The 25,628-nt window shown below is 46.0% G+C and overlaps 1 protein-coding gene across 2 annotated transcripts in view; it reads left to right on the top strand.

Annotated features, from left to right (window-relative positions):
* Window positions 1–25,628, top strand: part of CPAMD8 (C3 and PZP like alpha-2-macroglobulin domain containing 8) — a 1,045,838-nt gene that overhangs the window by 447,138 nt on the left and 573,072 nt on the right. For both annotated transcript variants that reach the window (XM_085640012.1, XM_085640011.1), the window contains exons 26-28: window positions 3,598–3,774; window positions 5,146–5,227; window positions 20,203–20,359. In XM_085640012.1, coding sequence (XP_085496138.1) covers window positions 3,598–3,774; window positions 5,146–5,227; window positions 20,203–20,359 — 416 coding nt within the window. The remainder of the gene's footprint in view (window positions 1–3,597; window positions 3,775–5,145; window positions 5,228–20,202; window positions 20,360–25,628) is intronic.

Raw genomic sequence — 25,628 nt, 5'->3', positions numbered from 1 at the left:
GGTGGATTTAAGATGAGAGGTACCTGCAAGCAGAGGGGACAGAGTCTATACCACTCAGGAGTGACCAGGAGGCACGGGAGACAAATGTCCACGGATGTCGGAGATGCAGGAGAGTTTGACAGTGCCCTAGAAGTTGCAGCTGTGCGTACCAGGCGACGTAGTAGAAGACCAGGAGCCATTAATAAGCTATCCCACGTCGGATGTCAAGATTCAAGGAGTCAGTGTCTGGCACGAGCACCAACAAGCCTTGGCAGCGGCAAACAACGTAGTCGACAAAAAAGGTGCAGTGTCGGGACTAGCAAGGTCCAAGTGACTCTCCTTGAGCAGGTGAGTCAGAGCAGGCCCCAAGCAAGCAGGGGAGCCCACTGGAGCCAAATATGACCCTCAAGAGGACCCACAGGCTGAAGGCACAGGAGTCACAAGAGGACCTTGAGCATCTCACCGAAGGATGCAGGTCCACAGTGCACAGGATGCGGTACAGGCAAAGATCTTGGCTTGAGGAGAGGCTTGAGGCCGGAGCTTCTTGAAGCCCGAAGATCTCTGGAGGATAGAGTCAACAAGCCTTTGCAACGGCAAGTCGATGCAGTGCACAGGGGTTCTGTTCCAGCGGTTCCGACAAGGGATACTGGCCTCAAGCTCGGTAAGAAGACAGTACAGGCCCGAGGGAGTTGCAGAACCACCACCTGTGTTGCTGAGCCTTTCGCAGACTGTGGGAGCCCAGGATAAGCAGGTCGGTCAGCTTTGTTGCGATGCCTGCAGATTCAGGGGAGTGACTCCTCCACTCCAAGGTAGATTTCTTCGGGTGTCTTGCATGTCCACAGGTCCTGTGAAGAACCTGTATGGAGCACAGGCATGGACGTTGCAGCAGAGTCTTCCCAGTTGCAGTCTCGGTTCCCAATGCGAAGTCCAGCGAAGTCCCAGACGTTTGAAGCAGAAGTGGTATTGGATTTGAATCTTGTCCCACGACGAATCTAGGGACCCGCCCACAGGTAAGCCCTTAAGTACCCTAAGGAAAGGGCTGGAACGATTCAATGGTCCGTCCCAGTGGAGGGGAGGATATTCTCCATTCCTTTGTCCAGTTGTGCACCATAACGAGAGCCAATGGCTACCTGAACTGGTTTGAACTGGAGTATGCAAGGAGGGCATCAAATGTGCCCTTCAAGCAGTCTAAGTGGTGCTGGCAAGTGCCTCCACCCTGTCTCTAAACACTAAGTTCTGTCTAGGAGGTGGTAACACCTCCCTGTGACAGGATACCTATTGTCCTACCTTCCTCTGCTCGAGCTTGGCTCAGCAGGATGGCAGAATCATATCTCTGGTCGGCAACAGCCATAGTTTGCTGTCCGGTTCTAGAAGACTGGTACCGGAAGCACTGAGGACCTTGCAGAGGAGCTTTACAGTGCATGGAATGATATCAAACACAACATGGTTTGTTGCAGCCAGTTTAGAGATGGTCATTGCGTAATGACTCATGGCCACTCTATGTATCGTAATGGCTGATGCACTTACAACCCAGGCGAATGGACTCCAAAGGTTGTAGGGATGACCCTCACACTTAGAACCGAGCACCCTGCCTTCAGGATTGAGAGGCCTGCCTTAGGGGTGACTTATAGGTTTTAAGTACAGTGACCTCAGATATAAGGGAACATATATCTGTTGTAAGTAATGCTAGCACCAGCTTACATAGGCTGCAATGGCAAGCCTGTGGTCATAATTTGAGTGGTCTCTCATGGGTGGCATTATACATGCTTTAGCCCATGGGAGATCCCTGGTGTACCTATGCCCTCGGTACCTTAGTACCATATACTAGGGCCTTACCAGAGTACCCTAGTAGCCAAGGGAAGAAGCACATAGCAACATCAGGCAAAACGTGGGGGTAGCCATGCAGAAGGATCCTACCTTCCTACACTCTGCTCTCATATCTTGGATGAACTCCTCAGCCTGGTCCCTCAGAGTCCTTTTGGAAAGCTTTTTACAGATGTTGCAGTCCATCACCAAGTGACAGCTTGACAAACACACCCCAAGGGCTTTGTGGGGCCAGAAACTACCTTTTTCCGCACATGATGGGAACTTTTCAAAAAGAAAATGCATTTATGTGGAGAAAGTCTGTTAGGAATCAGCAAAAAAGTGCTTCGCTCTGTAAAAATCAAATTTTGTTTCAAATTTTAGTCAAATCAGAGGTGTGAAACATCTCATGTGCTCTGAAGGCCCTGCACACACGAGCCAGAAAAAAGAACTGCCAGTAAATCACATTATGTGTAGAGGAACCTCCTGGACTCTTAGAGAGAGGGGATGCTTTTCTCGTCTTACAATGAAAACCTATCAGGCTTCATTTTCTTTTCCTTCCCTTCATACATTTTCACACCTTCCTGCACATTAAATTCTGCAATGTAGGTTTGAAACTGTTATTTAGGATTAATTATAATTTCTTCCGCAAAACTTTTTGAGCCTCTGATAGACAGTCATGGGGTGCCACTTATCATGAAGACAGATGTACATCGGCACCCTGTGAGATTTCTAAAACATCAATAATACATCTTTGAGAAGTACTCAGGGGTCCACATAGCCAACACAGAATTATTCTAGTGTTGGACTATCAATGAAGATCCTACGACACAGAAAAAAATTATTTATTTCTTACTGCCGTCAATTAATTGCAGTGAATAATAGCATTTTAAAAAGCCTGTTTAGGAGAGTGAATGAGAATGGGTCCCACATTAACAATCAAATTACCTCTATGTTATAGCAGATTGCTGCAGATTATTAAACTATTCTGCTGGCAATGATTGATTAATTTGACTGTGCATTATTCACTAAGGCCTCTCCTGCAACAGATGATCTAGTCAGTGGGGCCCTGAACAACATGGGAATGAAGGGATGGGACAGATGTGTCCAAAGCCTTCCTCAGTGTATCTAGTAGACTAATTTAGTTGGGTGCAGTAACAAGGAATCGCCAAAAAAATTGCATACTCTAACTCTACACTGTCTGCAGTATGCGCACCTTATTTACTATACCCTAGTCGTCAGACATACTGCTGACACAACCAGCTCTGTTATTGCCTCTCCCAACATCCAGAATGGAAAAGACATAATGGCTGAACATTCCCACATTATAGGGGGAACTATCCGTCACTGTTCCTTGCTGAAATAACTCAACAAAATAACAAGATGTAAATGACAACGTACATTCAAGAAAAGGTTAGTATTCCTACGATGCTGGGATACAACACCTGCCTGTTTGGTAGAGAGACTAGTAAATGGACACTGACTTTGGCTATGAATTTGGGGGACACTCCAAGCATTGAATTTGTTGATGGACGTTATGCCAGAGCTGATGGTCATCTGTTAATTTTACTCTGAAATGTAATTCTACAAATCTGATTGATCCAATGGTGGATACAACCCTGGCACTCTTCCTCAGTATGGTGAATTTTGAACCAGTGCATTGGCTGAGGTTCTAAGGCCTCAAATATGGAAAATGAAAAATCAGAACAATAAAGTGTATATTAGGCTGTCACTCTTTCACTGTTTTGTGACATCACGCAATAGCTTCCGACAGATATATTGTTTTGTCACAATTATTTCATATTTTCCTTTTAGGAGATGTTATGGGACCAACACTCAACAACTTGGATAACCTGCTGCGACTACCATTTGGGTGTGGGGAACAAAATATGATCCATTTTGCACCCAATGTTTTTGTCTTGAAATATCTTCAGAAAACTAAGCAACTTTGTCCAGAGGTGGAAGGTGAAGCCATAGACTACCTCTTGCAAGGTGAGATGGGGAGATTGCAAAAACAACAATTGATGGACAGAATGCAGAACGGGGAGATTGTTCTAGGCTTTCTCCTATAAGAAGGAATGTGGTGTTGGGGGCTCTAAACATCCTCTATTAGATGAGATGTAGGAGAGGCTCTGAACTACCCTGCCAAAAGTGAAGTTGGAGAGATTAACATAAGACTACTTGTTCTAATGTAAAATAAGTAACACAGCAGACAACCTCAACTTGCACCAAAGTGAGGTCACTACCTGTTACAAGGTAAACTTGGTGCTGAGCCCTGTGCTATGTCCTGAATCATGACTCGAAGATGATGATGTATGGACTACAAACTACATCCTATGAAGAAAGGTTACAGGGTGAAGGCAAGTGACTATAGAATTCTCCTTTGCGGACTTACAAACATTATGAGTGCCCATAGGTGGCAAAAAAACACCTGTTAGCCCAAAAAAACAAATAAAAAAATAAACTGGTTCCAAAGAGGCATGACATAATTTGCTCACGGTCACACAATTTAGTCTAGCTTAAACTAAGCTCAGGCCTACTAGTTGTACACATAACATGCATACTTGCATCCATACATACTTACAACGTGGGCAACGTCTTTCGGCAATTGCCTGACATTTCTCTCACGGTTAATGCTAATTCTGATGGGAAAAGAAGACATTACATTTTATCTCTGAAATATTTAACAATCATAAAATATATACAAGTAGCTTGTAAATAATAGATAACGCTAATAGCTTTAATATTTTTCATACTTTGTGACCTTCTTGATGCCAATTCGATTCATGCTACAGATCTTATACATTCCTATAAGTACATTGTGTAAACTATTCATACTCACACAGCCTTAGTATTTTGCAAAAATCCTTCTCTTTCAGCAACCCCCTGAATCTTACCCACCATTTTGGCAACACTGGTGGAGCAGTTCTTAAAAATACTATATGAAAAAATAAACTAAGACCCTCTTGTGCGTGCTGATTATCTATGATCTCACCTATTGATGGTTGTCAACATTCGGTTGTTACTGTGCTGAATGTAGTACTTTGCAGCGTATATTTCTCCAGTGTCTGATTTTTCTTGCACCACCCTGGCCGTTTGATTGCATAAGGATTGTTTTAGAAGAACTCCAGCGAGACAACGCCTTGAACCATGCCTTGTTCTCCCTGAGATATACTGGATTTTTCCATGCACAGGCATATGTGGAGAAACCATTTTACATAGGCCAATCCACATTTGACTGTTATGTGCTGCTACAAAGCATAATTAGTGTTTCCAGTTCAGTCATGCTCTAAACTCTGGATTTTCAGAATTTTCACTCATGTTTAGAAGACAACGATTGTATCTAGATTTTATGTCTTCCAGGTTACCAGCGACAGCTGACATACAAACGACAGGATGGGTCCTACAGTGCTTTTGGTGAAAGAGATTCCTCTGGCAGCATGTGGTGAGTGAAGTTAGCACAAAAGGGTACAGTGAAGCCCTTAAACCTGCAGGACCTTGCACAAGGAACCATAGCTCATTCAATCTAATTGTCCATTGCAGGGTTTGTCATCGACTGCTTTGCAGGGCCCTCCACCTTCTAGAAAGACTTGGAATAAACTGCAGCAAAGGAGTGATTGCTTAACATTCAGGGAGGGATATGCATGTTCAGTGACACTTGATTTACCACCCTAAGCCAAGAATACTGGTCATCAAACCATAGCCCAAGATAATGTCAGCTGTAGGGTTGCTTTTCTTATGTTGAGTTTTCGAGGATAATACAGTTTTTGAACTCTACAATGCAGCTTGCAGAGAGAGAGAGAGAGAGAGAGAGAGAGACAGAGAGAGAGAGACAGAGAGAGAGAGAGAGACAGAGAGAGAGACAGAGAGAGAGACAGAGAGAGAGAGAGAGAGAGAGAGAGAGAGAGAGAGAGAGAGAGAGAGAGAGAGAGATTAATCCTTTGGAGGGTCCAGTTTATGGTAAGGACAATGTGTGCTCTATTATGTACGATGCCTGCTCTTGTGGTTGGTGCACTATTAGGGGTTACGTTGTGATATCCATGATGATGACAGCCATTTACCAATGATCTCCCCTAGCCATCTGTATTGCTATACTTCAAAATGTATAACCATGTTGCTCCCTTTGGGCTCTTCATTCACCAAAAGCATCAAAGAGCAACAAGCAGGATTTACTTCAGGTGGTGGTAGGGGTTTGCGTTTCCCATGCAGCAAGGCATGGTAAATAACACTCAAAATAAACTGAATGGTAACATTCATTAAAACTGTTTAAATTACGAGAAACACACAAACAAACTGAAAGTGCTAGCGATCTCTGGGGTTGTTATCCATAGAGTTCAGACACTTACAACTTCCCCGAAGATGCATGGATATCTTGAAAGAGGCTAGAAAACCAACAAGTATTATACAGTCAAGTGGAACAGGTATCTTCACTGGTGTAACAGGGAAGGGCAGATAGAAAGCAGGACAAAAGTCACTACAATTGTCAAATATCTAACAGACCTTTAAAACAAAAACCTTTCCTACCCCTTATTAAAAGTATACATGTCCGTCATAGTGGCATACACAAGGGATACCAAAGAAGAAGTTTCTTTAACACTCCAGTGTACACACCAACATGGAACTTAAATATGGTGCTAGCTCAGCTAATGAAGCCATCGTTCAAGCCACTGACTAAGGCAGGATTCACATATTTAACACTTAAGACAGCCTTTCTGTAAGAAAGTGCCCTCTTTTTACATGGTTGCTCCCACTTTTTGCTAAACTGCTGATGTACTTTGACTGAGTGTGCACTAGGTTCCTGCCAAACAGGTACACAGGGCCTATGTTCTTCCCCTAAACCTGCATTATAACCAAACCCAATTGGCACTCTTTGGCCACAGGTACCAAGGACACTGTGGCCTGGGAAGGCCTCTAAGGGCTGCAGCAGTTATTGTGCCACCCTTAGAGGCTGTATACCTTTACACACATACACTGCCCTTGCAGGCTGTGTGTTTTAGTGCAGAACAAAGTGAAGAGTCTACATGGCGCACCTCCCTGTGTGCCATGCCTACAACCCACTGCCATGGCATAGGTCAGCCACCCCTCTCGCTGGGTGCATTATACCAGGGGGGGCATGATCCTCAAAGGGGAAGCTTCAAAGGCTTGCCGCCTTTGTGAGCTTCCCCAGGCCTTTTGCTTCTTCCAGCAACTGGCTCCCACCGGTTCTGACCCCCACTTTGGACGGGAGAATCGTCGGTAAAACCAAGCGAGGAAGGGAGGGGTGCCCACCTTTGCCAACCACACCCCTCAGGTGGGGGAGGCGAGGTGAATCACAACTCTAAGTCCCCGCCATCTTACAGCTGGGGGGACCCAGCCAACCAGAGTGAGGCATATGCCCCCCTCCCACTGGAGGGTAGCATAATAGGGGGTGTACCCACCCCAAGGAAAGAACACATTGGTCCCAACCTTTAATTATCTGTAACGCCGCTAAATTTAGTATTTACGGGCAACCCTGAATCTGGCCTCCTCAGAAAAGAACCGACCAAGAAGAAGAGAAGAAGAAGGACCGAACAGCCGTGCTGAAACTAAGGAGAGGCGGACGCCCACTGACTTGGCCTCAGCCCTACCAGCCTCTCCCAACCTCAAACCTGATCCACCAAAATCCCGGTGTGTCCTGCAGCCAGCAACCTCAAAAACCCTAAGGACCTGCCCTACCTTCCACAAGAAAGAATTTGTCTCCAATGAGTACTGGATTTGCTCACCAACAGACTCTGACTCCAGCATAAACCTTTAGTCTGCACCACTATGCACCTGTCGCCTATGGCCCGAGTTCAAGTGGCCCAACACCACGGGAGGTCTCCCCGGCGATTCTGACCCGAGATCTGGTGATCTCTGACCTGCCTCGAATCTCCAACTGACGCCTGCAGCCTCTTTCTGGAGGAACCTCCCCCCCGACCACGACCGAAGCTGGTAAGAAAAACCCGACGCCTAAAGACACCCCTGCACTTGACGTCCCACGGCCTTGGGTGGCCCAACCAACGGTGTGTCAGCATCCCCAGGCATCCCAACTTACCTCTCCAACTGGTGGTCACCGCCAGAAGATCTTCGTCCCTGAGTCTGCAGTCTTTGCTGCAACCGGAGAATCCCCATTGAAAACAACAGGGCACCTGACGCCAAAACAACACGCTGCACCCAGCCGCCTCTGCGCACGGTGGGTGTACTTTGGGTGCTAACTCGGATCCCCTTTGCCCTGAGCCGAACACCAGGAGCTTTGCTCCCACAATCCTGTGGCCTGCCCATGAGCAGCCACCAAACGGAGGCACCCAATCCACCACTGGATAACATTGGGCCTCAGCACTCTGCACCCGGCCGCCCTAGAGCCACTGAGGGTGCTTTGAGAGTGCATCCTTGACCCTAGGGAAACCCTGGTTCTAACCCCAGAACACCAACTCCCACAAACTTGTACGTACATGTAAACCGATAACTCAATTTCCTTCCATAGGATTGCATTGACTGCTTTTTTCTAAAAAGAATTCCAAGTGTGGAGTTGGTTTTGTATGAGAACTTGAAAAACTGCAAATAACGAAAAACTGCTTTACTTAGCTTATCTCTAGGAAATGTCCCAGTGTGATATGTAGGCATATCACACTGAGTAGAAAAAGTAATCCCTAAAGTAATCTGAAAAGTATTCAAAAGTAATCGTACAGTAATTTCCACTTTATTCAAAAGTATTACATACCTGTAACAAAGTCATTTTCATTCAGCTTGCTTGTATTGTTCAACTTGCCTTGAAAAGTATCACTTACACTTACCTGTGCCAGGCTTGCTTGGTTCTAGGAAATAAATATAACTAAATAATATTTTTTATACAAGTTCAGTCTCTGAGTGTGTGACATCATTTGCTGCCTGAGTGTTTACAACAAATGCTTAACACTACCCTCCGATAAAGCCTTACTGCTCGCCCACACTACCACAAATAGAGAGTAAGGTGCTAACAACTTTTACCTCTGCCTACCTTTGGGGTTCCACTGGACTCTGTGCACACTATACCTCATTTTGGTATAGTATATACAGAGCCAGCTTCCAACACTTTCTCATTGCCATCACTTTCTAGCCTATAGTCAGTGAGTTACATTCACTCACAATACAAGAACCATACCTACAGATACACAAGGACGAAGTGGTCACAAGGATGATGCTTCAGTTTCTCTCAAGTCATTTCACACTTCCACATCAGCCAGGCTATCCAACTACGCCTCTTTTCTTCAGCAACCAAAAACTATTGCAGAAGGACTCTACACACATTAGACGTCAAGAGGGTGATCATGTATTACCTATAAGAAGCAAGACAAATCAGGAAAGGGAGCTATTTTGTATTTCCCTTACAACAGGAACAAAGAGGACTACAGGAAGGTGGATAGTGCAAAACAATTCACAGATGTTATAAGATAGCAGGGGTGGCCTCGGAGAAAAACAAGAAAGGACTTCTCAAAGAAAAGGGGCGCCTCATTGGCTATTTTATTTACCTGTAACTAGCAGTTTTCTTTTATTGATTAAGATCTGGTTGGACCTTACATGTATTAAGTGTTATCTGCCTGTGTATACAGTTTTTAATGATACATGACTTTCTTACAAAAACCTAGACTGCTCTATCACAGTGCTTTGACAGAGCCTAAAAGGGGGTACTTGGTTATATGATTTGAGTGCAACTTGATTGTGGCTCCCAGACTGCAGTGAAATACTACATGGGTTGTTCCAAATAATACATGTGACTGCCCTTGGAATGCATAGTAAAGCACTCACAGCAGGTTTAACGTGTATGGACACAGGAGATTTGTGTGCAGATAAAGTGCAGGATTGCAGGAAAGATTTGTGGGCAGGTATTCAGAGCAGGATTATAGCACAGGAGGTTTGGGTACCTTACACAAAAGTTTGTATGATGTGCCTGTAGGTGCTTGGGAATAGTTATTGCAAAGAAATATCTTAAAATGACTTTTCTTTGCACAGCCGGGTTTTTCTTGGGAGTTCTCCTTTAAGATACAGGAAAAAATTGCCTGGTTATTTATATGTTCTCATCTGGTCTCTATTTGCCTTCGCATTTAAGATCTAATTTTGCTTCATAACAATCCTCAAACCCACATAGCATTACTAAATCAAATGGTTTCACACTAAAACCTCCTTTATATCAAAGGCTTGGCGTCTCCAATTCCCCAAGCTTTCCAATACTGGGATGTATAATGACTTAATACTCTTGAAATTCCTAGTCAAGCCTGGGTGTACCTTCGACCCACCCATTCCCAGTGGAAGCATCAAAACCAAATCCCTGCAGCAGAATGATCTAATCACATCCAAATTGGCCTGAGTTCCACACTGTAAGGGGGAGGGGCAGGATCTAACTTTATGGGCTCTTACCCATCTACTTCACAACAGTGGCACATAAAGGGATATGATATCACATTGAATAAGCTAGTAAGTACATTCATGCTCATAAAAGCAGAGACTGTGTGCTCATGCAGCTCTGTGTTTAGAGGGAGCTTTGTGGTTGTTTTTATTCTAAATAAAATGAATCTTTGTGTATGTGTATATATTACAGAGATGCATATGCTCCTCTGTTGTCAAGGTTGATACCTCACTTCATAGGATTTATACATTTTGGTCGCCAATCCAAGGCAAATCTGTGGCATACAGCCTTCTAAAGTTAATCTTTCAGCATGCCAAATGTTGTGCCAAAGGTGTTGCGGGGGGAGCATTTTGCATGCAAAATGTATAAATGTTTTCTTTTTTTTTTTAAAGCAAATATTTAAAACAATAAATGCAAGGCTTATGAAAGCCATTGCAGGCTATATTGGTTACTGGTATATTGGTATGGTGTTTGTTTTTCTTAAAAAGAATCCAATTGAAACTCCCGGTCGAGGTCTATCATATTGAGAATGTGTAGGGCATGCCCCCTGCTCACAGTCATCAGCTGCAAGCTTGATGCTGTGACCACCGCCCCATAGTCAAAGCATACAAGAAGATCAATATTAAAACACTCATCAACATCAAAGCATTCCTCTTCTCCAAAACGGTACAAACAACTATCTCTGTCATTTTTTAGACTCCATCAGCATACTGCCTCAAGTTCACTCCTCAATCAGCAGGAAGAGTGGTAAAATATCACAAGAGACAAATGGGTACTGAATATTGTGAAAAATAGTTATTCTATGGGGTTCGGATTTCCTCCATCCACACTGTCAAACAAGTCTTCTCAATTCTAATGAGATTAACTTCAGCAAGAAGTCAACATTCTTCTGAATAAGAATACAATAGAGAACATTCTTCTGAATAAGGGTAGTGTACAGAAGCTTCCCCCTCTCCATAAATGAACAGGAATATATTCTGGTTACTTTCTGAATTGAAAGAAAGGTCCATTTCAACTCTTAAAATTGTAAATGTGGACGCTCAACTACATGAATTGGGACCAACTTTGTGCCATAGAGCAAGAGATTTGGGTTAAATCCATTGTTCTTTTGCTCACCATGCCACCCCTGTTTAAACCCAGCTATATGCAAATCAGTCTTGACCCTCCTCCACATGGGAACAGTCCAACAGGAACTGCCAAGCCAGGTCCTCCTTGGACCAGAAACAAGCATCCTAGGATCGGCCAGGCTAGCTTGAATCCAATGGCACAGTGAGAAAGGGACCCACATCTGGGCATACCCATCCCACTTAAGGCAAACAAATGATGGAAGAAATGCTGAATAAATCAAACATTTACCCCCAGTCAAGAGATCTGAGATGGCAGTTCGGGCTGGACTGTTCCCATGAGGAACAGGGTCAAGACTGATTTGCATGTGGCTGGGTCCAAACTGGGGTGGCGTAGTGAGCAAAAGAACGATGGATTTAACCTAGATCTCTTTGACTGGGGTTGAATATTTGATTCATTCAGCATTTCATCCTTCATTTTTTGCCGCAGTACTTTTTAGCCTAAGTGGGATGGGTATGCCCAGACAGAGGTCCCTAGCTCGCTGCTCCACTGGATTCAAGCTAGCCTGGCTGATGGGGGGGGGTGTTACCCCCGACACCGGTCCCAGGATGCTTGTTTTCCTGTCCAGGGAGGACCTGGCCTGGCAGTTCGGGCTGCACTCTTCACATAAGGAACAGGGTCAAGACTGATTTGCATATGGCTGGGTCAAAACTGGGGTGGCGTAGTGAGCAAAAGAAAAAAGAGATTTAACCCAGATCTCTTGACTAGGGCTAAATGTTTGACTAATTCAGCATTCTGTCCATCATTTGTTGCCGCATTACTTTCATATCTTGGTTGCTAGGAAACATTGTAAGTTCCTATGGTTATTTGTGGGCAACAATCATTAGGAATACAAAGTCCTTCCTTTTGGACTCAATCAGTGCCAAAATGTTTTAAAAATGTATTGTGGTGTGGTCTGCACACGACAAAAAATAAAGGGTTTTTCATTTATCCTTACCTAGAAGATATGCTCTTTAAAGTGTTCATGTCTCAAGAGGTTCAACAGCACTTCTGGATGACCGTCTCCATTCTACAGAGCTTGGGTCTAAGAATAAATCAGGTGACATCAACATCAGTCCCAGTCCATCTTTTATGTAGGGGTGCACTTAGGCAGTATGTACAAGTGTACTCTTCAAAAGAGAGTCTTTCTTGTATCTATATGAACTGTCACAATCTTCTAAAGACTTATCATCCGAAGGCCCATCACATCCTTTTTTTTCTGTGGCATTGTGCATCTTCCTGGTTCCTCATTCACGACTGCAGATGAGGTAATTGTAACAACGTCTGCGGGATCATTTCTGTTAGGAGGACAAATTTGCACTCAAAGAGCCTGCAGTCCAATCGCTCACAAGATTGTGTTATTCGTCGAATTTTCTGAAAGTTGTTTCACTTCATCAAGATACACAGCCACAACCTATGTTGAGGGACGCATCCCTCTTGGGATGTAAATCACACATGGATCAGCAGTAGTTCAAAGCACATGGTTATAAAAGTGGAGGTCTTACCATACCCATCCCCTAGAGCCAAAAGCAGTCCATTTTGCTCTCAAGTCTTTTCTTCTATATATGAAGAATTATCTTTTGATTCAGACAGACAACACAATGACAATGCTTTATCTGAACAAACAAGGGGAAACTCGATCCAGGATTCCATCTCTTGAAGGTCAGGCTATCTGGAAATGGCTGATTACAAAAGGCATAGACATCATGGCAGTCCTTCACCCAGAAGTAAGAAAATTTGATGCGGACCTCTTCAGTATGGTTTTTTAAGAAAGTCAAGAGTGGGAAATAATTATGTGGGGACTCGTTTCAGGTGCAGCAAGGGGAAAGACATACTGCCATCTGCACGCTCTGGTGGGACCGCTGTCCCAGAGCAGGAGAGAATCACCACTGCAGCCCGTTAATACCACCTACCAATCTTAGACCCTACAACACCCTGGGGAGGACTTCATGTCCCAGGGTGCAACGCTTCTACCTGCCCGCAGCTGCCAGCAAGGGGGAGGCGTCACCACCTGCGTATAAAGCGCTATCTCAACCCCCGTGGCGCAGGATTTGTTTCAGGTGCAGCGAGGGCAGAGACATACTGCCATCTGCATGCTCTGGTGGGACCGCTGTCCCAGAGCAGGAGGGAATCACCACTGCAGCCCATTACTACCACCCTCCCATCCTACACCCTACAACACCCTGGGGAGGACTTCATGTCCCAGGGTGCAACGCTTCTATCTGCCTTCAGCTTCCAGCAAGGGGGAGACGTCACCACCTGCACATAAAGCGCTGCCTCAACCCCCGCAGCGCATATGTCGTTTCAGGTGCAGTGAGGTGAAAAACATACTGCCATCTGCACCCTCTGGTGGGATCGCTGTCCCAGAGCTGGAAAGAATCACCACTGCGGCCCGTTAGTACCACCCGCCCATCCTACACCCTACAACACCCTGGGGAGGACTTCATGTCCCAGGGTGCAACTCTTCTACCTGCCCGCAGCTGCCAGCAAGGGTGAGACGTCACCACCTGCGCATAAAGCGCTGCCTCAACCCCCGCGGCACGGGACTCGTTTCAGGTGCAGCGAGGTGAAAGACATACTGCCATCTGCACGCTCTGGTGGGACCGCTGTCCCAGAGTAGGAGAGAATCACCACTGCAGCCCGTTACTACCACCCGCCCAGCCTACCCTACAACACCCTGGGGAGGACTTCATGTCCCAGGATGCAACGCTTCTACCTGCCCGCAGCTGCCAGCAAGGGGGAGGCGTCACCACCTGCGCATAAAGTTCTGTCTCAACACCCGCGGCGCGGGACTCGTTTCAGGTGCAGCAAGGGAAAAGACATACTGCCATCTGCATTCTCTGGTGGGACCGCTGTCCCAGAGCAGAAAAGAATCACCACTGCAGCTCGTTACTACCACCCGCCCATTCTACACCCTACAACACCCTGTCGAGGACTTCATGTCCCAGGGTGCAACGCTTCTACCTGCCCGCAGCTGCCAGCAAGGGGGAGGCGTCACCACCTGCGCATAAAGCGCTGCCTCAACCCCTGCAGAACAGTACACGTGCTGGACGTGCCCCGGCATATCCCGGGACAAGGGCGAAGCCCGGGCGAAGGGCGTGCCCGTCCTAGCCTATCATCGCCCAGAAGAGGCAGGGCATGGTTACACCCCTTGCATTTGGTTTCAGTGGACAAGGAGCTTTGAACATCCCTGTAAGGCAGGGCTTGACAAATCCACTCGACCGCTCACATTTGCGAGGTAAATTTAATGAGGTCTTGCTATTTTCTAGGTCCTACTCGACCTTTCTGGCGAGTAGGAAAAAATACTAACTTTTGTCCTCTGTCTTTGAAAACGGAGCAAATGTGACAAGATAACAAGATTTAAAGGCCTTTTTATTGCTCACAAAGCAAATGAGCAATAAAGATGCCTTTAAATCTTGTTATCTTGTCACATTTGCTCAGCTTTCAGAGACGGAGGTCACAATGGAACATTCCTTCATTAGAGCTGCCCCTGATCAGGAAGTGGACTGAGGCAGCCCTTCAACTAAAAGCATTATGTATGGAGCAGGGTATCAGGGCAGTGAATGGGAGGAGAACTCCCTCAGATAGATTAGGCTCCCACACATATTATAACGTCCAGAGAAGGAGTCGTATTGACTACTTCCTCATCAATTTAGAACACTAGTCGTACTTATTGATATGGGGGTATGTGAGAGAATCGAAAGTGATCACAACCCCCTCATCCTAAAGATGTTGGCTCCAGCCTTTGTAATGGCCCAGCCACAGGTAACCCAGTGCATGACAGCAGATGCCTTGATTATGTGCTGCACAGAGACTACTGTGAATGTGGACTTCCCATAATACATCTGTTCACAGTAGCTTAAATACAAAAACTGATAAAACAATGCATCCAGGTAGGGAATATCCTTTTGATAAGCTGGTCAAAAACGTTTGCACATTTGCACAGTTACCTCAGATTCCAAACATCATCAAATTGATGAAAGGCAAGACTCAGATGATTCCAATAGCACTGGGTCAGTCACATAAGTCTCAGATGATTCCAATAGCACTGAGGCAGTCGCATCAATGGTGGTTTTCCGGAGAAGTGCCAGTTTCCCAGCCCCACTAGGCTGTAGCCAATTAGGCTACATGACCCTTCTTTTCTCACATCTCAGCTTAAAAGGGTTTGTTAACCTCTTCTGTGCCCATGACGAGATAGTCTCGTCATGGAGCACAGTTGCGCTGTGCCCATGACGAGACTATCTCGCCATGAACCCCACCCACTAATGCAACGCCCGGCACAGGAGGGGGAAAAGGCGTGGCACTGAAGGGGTTAATAGGTTTTCTTGTCAATTGTATTTAAATAGTAACTTTCTCTGTCTTTCAAATAGGCTTCTCTTTAAAGAAAATGTATGAAAATTGGCTAATAGCACCTATAATAGGCTGTCAAAATCTTTGCTTCTTCTGTTCTAAAATATGGGCTTTTCTAAAATAAAAAGTGTCATTTAGCTTTTATAAAAAAAGTGCTTCAGGATTCCACATGTGGGCGGGGCAATTCCGTGCCTAGGACTATAATGAAGGTTCCACGGAAGGAGAACTAGGATTACAGGTAAAGTGAGCATCATGCACCAGACATTTAGAGAGTGTTGATCTAAACAGGACTAAAGACTTTAGGAAACAAAGCTTCTTTTTGTCAATAATAGGCTTGTTGGAACCGTAACAGCCACAATAAAGCAATCTATTTCATGAACTTCTATTTGGTTTGGTTCTTTTGTCTTGGACGAAGCTCTTGCTTTGCCAGAATCAGGTGGGAAATATCCCTTGCAACACAGTTGTAATCACGCAGTGCCTTTAAAACACAGCCTTTACAATGCAAATCTTTAGCACACATATGTCTTTACAGCGCATGGTAAGTATATTTCAGGTAAGTACGTGTGTGTTTGTGTGTGTGTGTGTATATATATATATATATATATATATATATATATATATATATATATATATATATATTCAAAATTATCCACTTCCGTAAAAGAGATGAGGGGACACGGTGGGTCTTAAAACACTATTTACTTAAAATGTGGCATTACGCGTTTCGGCGATTGCCTCATCAGATGTCTCGGGTGCTGGGGGTCTGTTTATTTTCTCCTTTTGAAGGTCGGCCCATCCCCCTAAAGTAGTGTCGGCCACACCTGAACTGCATCACACCCGGAAACACTCACGCTGTTCACTGTTCAAGGACTGCAGGATCCAGCATGCAGTTTGTTCGTATGCGCAAGTGAGTGTCTCCGTCAGTCTAATTTTTGATTACTTCCAGTAAGAGACTGAATTGGAATGCAATTTAGGTTGAACCCCTGCACTGTGCTGGACCATAAGTAGTGTCCAAGTCCTCACTTCCAGCCGCTTGGTCCCCATTGGCAGCACGTCTGGAGATGCCAGTTCTAGTGACCACGTCTGTCCATATGTAATGGATTGTCGTCCGTATGTAATGGATTGTCAGTTGACAACAGATCCGCCACTTCTTGGGGATTAACGGCGGTCCAGGTAAACGCCACTAAACCTTGGAGCACTTCAGGAAGGGTCCCCATTGCGCGATAATGGCTACGCGCTAAATATTCAAAATTATCCACTTTCGTAAAAGAGATGAGGGGACACGGCGGGTCTTAACACACCATTTACTTAAAATGTAGCATTACGCGTTTCGGCGATTGCCTCTTCAGATGCCTCGGGTGCTGGGGGTCCGTTTATTTTCTCCTTTTGAAGGTCGGCCCATCCTTCTAAAGTAGTGTCGGCCACACCTGAACTGCATCACACCCGGAAACACTCATGCTGTTCAGTGTTCAAGGACTGCAGGATCCAGCATGCAGTTTGTTCGTATGCGCAAGTGAGTGTCTTCGTCAGTCTAATTTTTGATTACTTCCAGTAAGAGACCGAATTGGAATGCAATTTAGGTTGAACGCCTGCACTGTGCTGTGCTGGACCATAAGTAATGTCCAAGTCCTCACTTCCAGCCGCTTGGTCCCCATTGGCAGCACGTCTGGAGATGCCAGTTCCAGTGACCACGTCTGTCCATATGTAATGGATTGTCGTCCATATGTAATGGATTGTCAGTTGACAACAGATCCGCCGCTTCTTGGGGATTAACGGCGGTCCAGGTAAACGCCACTAAACCTTGGAGCACTTCAGGAAGGGTCCCCTTTGCGCGATAGTGGCTACGCGCTAATTATTCAAAATTATCCACTTCCGTAAAAGAGATGAGGGGACACGGCGGGTCTTAAAACACCATTTACTTAAAATGTGGCATTACGCGTTTCGGCGATTGCCTCTTCAGATGCCTCGGGTGCTGGGGGTCCGTTTATTTTCTCCTTTTGAAGGTCGGCCCCTCCCCCTAAAGTAGTGTCGGCCACACCTGAACTGCATCACACCCGGAAACACTCATGCTGTTCAGTGTTCAAGGACTGCAGGATCCAGCATGCAGTTTGTTCGTATGCGCAAGTGAGTGTCTCCGTCAGTCTAATTTATGATTACTTCCAGTAAGAGACTGAATTGGAATGCAATTTAGGTTGAACCCCTGCACTGTGCTGGACCATAAGTAGTGTCCAAGTCCTCACTTCCAGCCGCTTGGTCCCCATTGGCAGCACGTCTGGAGACGCCAGTTCTAGTGACCACGTCTGTCCATATGTAATGGATTGTCGTCCATATGTAATGGATTGTCAGTTGACAACAGATCCGCCGCTTCTTGGGGATTAACGGCGGTCCAGGTAAACGCCACTAAATCTTGGAGCACTTCAGGAAGGGTCCCCTTTGCGCGATAATGGCTATGCGCTAAATATTCAAAATTATCCACTTCCGTAAAAGAGATGAGGGGACACGGCGGGTCGTAAAACACCATTTACTTAAAATGTGGCATTACGCAGTTCAGCGATTGCCTCTTCAGATGCCTCGGGTGCTGGGGGTCCGTTTATTTTCTCCTTATATATATATATACACACACATACATACGTTTAGGAGTTGTAAGAGCGTTTTAGGGTTAAGGGGTTGGTAGGAGTATAGGGTGGAAATTGTACTTTCGAGGCATATGAACTGTAGATCATATGCTTTAGCATAGATCGCCATCTGGTGTTTGGTCCGGATGTTTGCACTTTGTTTTTGTTCGAAGAAGTCTTGTAGTCACGAGGTAGGTGACTCCTCCTTTCGGTGATAGTGCGCATGGGCATCAACTCCATCCTTAGATTGTTTTTTCCCGCCATCGGCTTCGGATGTGTATTGCTGCGCTCCAGTTCGGTACCGTTTTCGGACCCCTTCGACGCGCAATCCACTACCCTCGACGGTATTGTTATCGATCACGGTTCTTCATTCGACCCGCATCGTCTCACTTCGAAAAACTTTCCATCAGAAAACTCGAGGCAGGCCGTCGGGCCTACCCGTGCCGACCGCGCTAGCAGTCGATGGAACGGACTCCATCCAAGCTATGTCCCAGGTGTAGTGCTAAATTTCCACGCACCGACTTGCATGAAGTTTGCAACCTCTGCTTGTCCCCAGAACACGACGAGAAGGACTGCGACGCGTGCCGATCATTCTGATCAAAAAGACACTTCGTGATCGTCGGGCTCGGCGCCACGAAATGAACCACCACATGGCCCTCCTTACATCGGCCAGTTTTGGGCCCGGGGACCCCATCACCGGGGGCCTGCCCTCTAATTTTTTCTTTTTTCATTTTGGAGACCCCATCCCCCAGGCCATGGCCACATCCATTCTTTTTAATCAAAAATAAAAATGGATGGAGGGGGCCTGGGCGGCCACCATACCCCGGGCATTTTGAGCCCCAGGGACCCCATCCCCCAGTGCATGGGGGACCACGGGACATTGCTGGAGCCTGCCCAGGGGGGTGGAGGTCCCCAGGGCCATGTGACCCCCTCCCATCTACACTGTAGCCCCGGGGAGGTGGTGGTCTCCTGGGCCAGACCGGACCCCCACCATTACTTAATTTGTGCCACGGGGACGTGGCGGTCTCCGGGTCTGCAGGGGGGCCGCATGCCCCCCGCATTACATTAAATTAGCCCCGGGGAGATGGGCACCCTGGGACATTGCTGGAGCCGGCCCTGGGTGGTGACGGTCCCCAGGGCCATGGAGGGCTCCTTGAGGGGGGGCCACCTCCCATTACATTGTAGCCCCAGGGAGGCGGTGGTTCCCGGAGCCAGGGAGCCGCAATGGACCCCCAGCTTTGCTTAATTTGTGCCCCGGGGTTGTCGCGGTCCCCGGGGCTGCAGGGGGGGCGCGTGTCCCCCGCATTACATTAAATTAGCCCCGGGGAGGTGGTGGTCCTCGGGCTGCATGGGGGGGGGGGGTACAGGAGCCCCACCACACATTTTTTTAGGAGCAAAGCCCTAGGGAGGTGGCGGCCCCCGCATGTATTTTGATGATTGCCCCGGGACCTGGCCCACCCGGGGGCCTAATTAAATGAAGCGGGGAAGCCAGAAACATATCGGTCCTGATTTAGGCCTGGCTGAGAATGGAAAACCCTCTACTGTTTGTGGAACATGCTACATTAGGAGTAGGTAGGCTGGGACATCACATCTTCTGCACAGTGTACAATAGAAGCTGCAGTGTGGCTAATAGCAGAGTCAAGATAAATATTTCACCCTGAATGTTATATTGCAAAAGGTACACAGGCACAGACTGAGCTAGAACCACTCTCAGAGTACACTTATGGCAAACACATTCATGCTGAAACCCTTTGTCCCTGGAACGTATTTTTAGCAATGGCCAAAGTACAGAGCATCAGTTTTATTGTAATTAAACAACACACTTTGTCATGGAGGAGTGTTATCCCAGAGGAAATTCTGAGTTGAGCTCACAACTGAGAGCAGTTGTCTGTTATGATTTTATAGGGGGTGTACTGGACACTGTATCATGCATGTCTGCAGTAAGCATATCCTTGCTGGTTTCCTTTCTAGGTTAACTGCCTTTGTGTTGAAGTCCTTTGCACAGTCGCGAGGATTCGTCTTCATTGATCCCAAAGAGCTGATGGCAGCGAAGGCCTGGATAATCCAGCACCAGAAAGGAGACGGTTCCTTTCCAGCCATGGGCAGGATACTGAACAAGGACATTCAGGTAGGCCACCTGGGGGTGGGGATATAGCATCCGAGGTTATCAAGCCAGACTAGGTCTCGCAATAGGATAATTGGTATGTGCATGGACTATGGGTGCGGCCTTATCCAACCCGTTGAATGAGTATGGCTAAGCCTGTTTCACTTTCATAATGTGTTGAATGTGTAGATTCTGCTTTTACAATATTGATAAGTAAAAGGACATGCATGTCAAATGCACAATGCCAAAGGAGCAGCTGCCCTCTTTGGTGCACAGGAACTAATGCCAGGGGCTATGTCTGGTATCTTTGTTTCGCTACAAAACACATTTAAGGGGTGCTTTCAAACTTTATCTTGTCAGCTGTTAGAGAGCCCACACCATGTTGCTTAAACCGCTTCACGCTGTACCACTTACAGGCCTGCACAGTTCATTGGAAAAGTTAAAGTACTAGCATCTGTATGGTAAGTAATATCCGGTAAAATGTTAAGACTGGATATGAACACCTCACACCGGAAGTGACAAGATCTCAGCGTCAACACTTCACTGTTTTATTGCTCTATGTTTTGAGCAGGTACTACAGAAACGCCTCTCACTGACAGTTTGTTTACAGAGGCTGTTTATAAGAGGTTCTCAATGCTGATGAACAGGCGGCCATGAAAAGAAAAGAAATGGACAAATAGCTGCAGCAATTATAGCTTTCCATTGTCTCACTTCCTCCTGATTTTAAACAACCGAAGATGTCTGCTGGAAGATATAATCACATTCTCATATGGAAACCTGTTTCACCCTTTGCATTAGATGAAAATGAATCAACATCACAGCAACAAATGACAGCCAGAAACAGGGCAGATTATTTCTGATGACACAGATACTGTGCCACACAGACACTACAGAAATTGGGCGACATGAAGAGACACTGCCTTGGGACACCTGTACACACAGACAGAGGCAGACAATGGCACTGGGACACATGTCCGTGGGGAGTCAGTCCATGGTGAATATGCCTCTTAGGGGGGACAGACAGTGGAAAACTAAGATACTAGGAGAAGGACACTGAGGCACATTTCAAGAGTGGCAGAACCCAGACATCAACAGACAAGGGGGAGATGGATATGGGATGAGACAAACAAGAGAAGGCACACACACTGGAAGACAAGGACACTAGAAAGCTGTGATGCTGGGGGATGAAGACACTAAGAGATGGGACACTGGCAGACATGGACATTGGAAAACACAACCATGTTAAAAATATGGACACTATGACCTTTTAGTGGCACAGGCATTATCAAACATGTTTCTTTACAAATACCAAATAACATTACATGACATAACCTACTTGTACTCTCCATAATTAGTTAGTCAATTCTTAAGGGCTCCCAGTTTTGGTAGAAGAGGAATGGAAACACATGGAGTTGAAGTTATAATAATAATAGAACATAAGACTGATAAGACTCAGAGAAACCTGCTTAGCCGCTAGAGTACATTCTACATCATTCCATAAACAGCAATACAATTATTACTTAGTGGCATCTACAACAATATAAATGTATTTAAAGGTTGTGGTTCGACTTCATAGCTTCTGAATGAAGCTAAGTTTAGTTAATCCATCCTTGATGCTCCTCGTTGACAGGACCACGTCAACAACTCATATAAGGACTAGTTACTTACCTGTAATCCTAGTTCTCTTACAGGGGTATACTCATCAAAGTCATGAGCACTGAATAATCCCCGCCCATCCTGGAGCATATAAAAATGTACATATATATGTGTATGTTGGGGGCACAAGTGTCTAGCACTTCCGCGACATACATATATACATGTATATAAATACATAATTATGCAGCCTGACATAATTGCAATAGGGCAAAATGCCAAAACTACATAGGTTTTTCTTGTACAAAAATAATCTCCTACATACACCTTGTAATAGAGAACATACACTGTAATAGTGTCATACAAGAAAACTTTATTTTCAACAAAGAAAAACAGGTAATACAAGGCAGTTGGCCCATAGGCTGCATAGATGAATAAACGTCACAATACAGTAAAAAGTTGGCACCTTGCCTTTAAGGCTTCCAAGACCCTGGACACTGTGCCTTTAAGACCTCCAGGAGCCCCACTGCTCCCATCATGCACCACAGGTGACAGTTAGGTGAAGTTCTTTTTTACGGTGTGCTAACTTGAAACAACCTGAGTATAAGATGCAAACACCACATTAACGTACTATAACTGCTCATCCGGGGAGGCGGGAGGGTGCTTATGACTTTGATGAGTATACCCCTGGAACAGAACTAGGATTACAGGTAAGTAACTAATCCTTCTCTTCCAGGGGATACTAATCATTAGTCATAAGGGATGAATAGAGTAGCAAGCCCATACCCACTACCTTGCGGACGAGCACGCAGTATTTAAAAACAGGTAACAGCGCATCTTAACATGACATCAAGCAAATAAATTTCTCAGTGAGGCTTGCCCAACTTGGGCATCTGCCTGTGTATCAGAGTCTAAGCAGTAATGGTGAGTGAAGGTATGAACCGAGCGCCAAGTCGCTGCTTGACAAATTTCTGTCATAGGAACATTTCTAAGGTGGGCCGTGGTAGAGGCTTTCCCCCTTGTAGAATGTGCTTAGGGTTTGCCCTGAAGAACCTTGTTAGCTAGTTGGTAGGACAAAGATATGAAAGAAACTATCCCTCTAGAGATGGATCTTTTAGAAGCTGCCAAACCGGTATTTATGGTACCATAGTTAACAAACAACCAGTCCGTCTTTCTCAAGGACTTGGTTTTGTCTAGATAAAATTTCAGTACCCTCTTGAGGTCTAAAGAATGGAGGGACCTCTCCGGAGGAGTAGTGGGGTTGGGAAAAAAAGTGAGAAGAGTGATAGTCTGATGGATGTGGAGATCCGAGATCATCTTAGGTAGAAAGCTCGGATGGGTTCTCAAACCACCCTGTTTGCATGAAAAACAGTATAAGGCTCTCTACAACACAAGGCCTGGATTTCACTAACCCTGCGGGCAGAAGTGATGGTGACTAAAAAGGCAGTTTTCCATGATAAGTGCTGCAGAGAAGCCTTGTGAATCGGCTCAAAAGGAGGACCCATAAGTTTTGTAAGGACTATGTTGAGCTCCCAAGAAGGAGATGGAGATCTCACTGGGGGGTAAAACTTTTTTATCCCTTCAAGCAAATCTTTTACCACTGGCATTTGGAAAAAAGAGACTTGTGTAGGTGACTTTCTGTATGCAGTGATGGCTGCTAGATGCACTTTAATCGAATGTAATAAAAATGGCAACAGTACCTACTCTTGACCCTGCACCGGATCATGAGAATTATCCCTGAACTACAAGTAGAACCGTTTCCATTTGAAAGCATAGGATTTTCTGATGGAAGGTCTCTTGGCTTCCTTCAGGATAGTCATACAATCCGCTGGTAAGTCTAAGTGTCTAAGTCTAAGTGTCCGTATTGAAGGACCTCAGGAGCCATGCTGTCAATCTGAGGGATGAGAGATTGGAATGAAACACTCTCACCTCGTTCTTGGACAAAAGGTCTGGACGGCAAGGCAAGCTCCGGTGTGACACCTCGGATAATTGTAGAAGGTACGGGTACCACCACTGACGCAGCCACTCCGGAGCTATCAGGATCATTCTGGTGTTGGTCCTGTAACATTTTTTGATCACTGCAGGGATGAGCGGAAGCGGAGGAAAGGTGTACAGTAATGTCTGAGACCAGTTTATCAAAATGGTATTTCCTCGTTATCCTGGTTGGGGAAACCTGGACGTGAAGACGGGGCATTTGGTGGTGGCCGCTTCTGCGAAGAGGTTGATGTCTGGCACTCCCCATTGTCGGAAGATGCCTTACGTGACTTCGCTGTTTAGCACCCAGTCGTGCTCTTCTACAAAGTCTGTGCTTAGTGAGTCGTTGACCCCGGAAGGTGAATGGCCACAATTCTGAGGTTCCTTGCGAGAAGCCATTTCCAGATGGTCTGTGACTCCAGAGAGAGAGTTCTCGACCTGGTGCCCCCCTGCTTGTTCAGATAATACATCGTTGTGGTCTTGTCTGTCTGAACCAAGAGGGAGCTGGACTGGAGAGAAGGGTACAGAGACTTGAGAGCCAGATGAACGGCTCTTAACTCCAGGAAGTTGATGCGATACCCTCGTTCTGCCTCTGACCAGAGACCTTGTACTTGAAGAGGCCCCATGTGCGCTCCCCAACCCTGCAGGGAAGCATCAGTGACTATAGTCTGAGTGGGAATGTCTTGGTGAAATGGGACTCCCTTTAGTAGGTGTGACCGCTTCATCCACCATCTGATGGAGTCTTTGGCCGATTGAGATAGAGTCACGCGGTCTTCCCAGCGACCTGAGACTTGTATCCACTGGTCCTCCAGAGACTGGTGCAGAGGACGCACATTCAATCTGGCATTGGGGACGATGAATACGCAAGAGGCCATGGAGCCCAATAGCGACAAAACCTGTCTGACTGTGGGATGACGGGCGCTGAGGAGATCGCTACATTTGTCTCTGATTGATGATAACCTTTCTTCTGAAGGACACACGCTTGCTTTTGCGGAATCCAGTGAAGAGCCCAGGTAATGGATTCTCTGTGTCGGATTGCAGACCGACTTCTTGAAGTTGACTTGAAGCCCCAGCGTGTTCAACAGCTGGATACAGTAGTTGAGGTCATTCTGAAGCAGAGATGGTGTGGCACTCTTCAGGAGCCAATCGTCCAGATAGGGGTAAATGAAGATTTTGCGTTTACGTTGAAATGCTGCCACCACCGCCATGCACTTCGAGAACGTTCGGGGGGCTGATTTAAGCACGAACGGTAGAACTCGGAATTGAAAATGTTGATGGGTTACCTGAAAGCGGAGGAACTTTCGATGTCTTTTGGACACCGGGATATGGAAGTAGGCTTCCTGCAAGTCTATAGCACACATCCAGTCTCCCTGATGTAGACGAGGGAATATCTGGTGCAGAGCCAACATCCAAAATTTTTCTCTGCGGATTAACTTGTTCAGGAGCCGCAGATCGAGAATTGGTCTGTATTCTCTGGTTGGTCCTCTTTTTTCGACCAGGAAGTAACAAGAGTAAATGCCTTGCCCTTGCTGTTGCTTTGGAACATACTCTATGGCGTTTTTTTGTAGAAGACTGTCCACCTCTTTTTGCAACAGTACGTGATGTTGGTTGGATCTTCTTTGAGGAGGAACTGAAGGAGGTGGGGCCTTGAACCTCAGCAAGTATACATTTTGCACAATGTTCAGCACCCATTTGTCGTTTGTTATTGATCTCCACTCTTCCAGAT

This window comes from Triturus cristatus, chromosome 12 (assembly GCF_964204655.1).
Source record: "Triturus cristatus chromosome 12, aTriCri1.1, whole genome shotgun sequence".
Lineage (NCBI taxonomy): Eukaryota > Metazoa > Chordata > Amphibia > Caudata > Salamandridae > Triturus > Triturus cristatus.
Note: the sequence above shows the minus strand (reverse complement) of the source record. Positions and strands in the feature narration are given on the sequence as shown.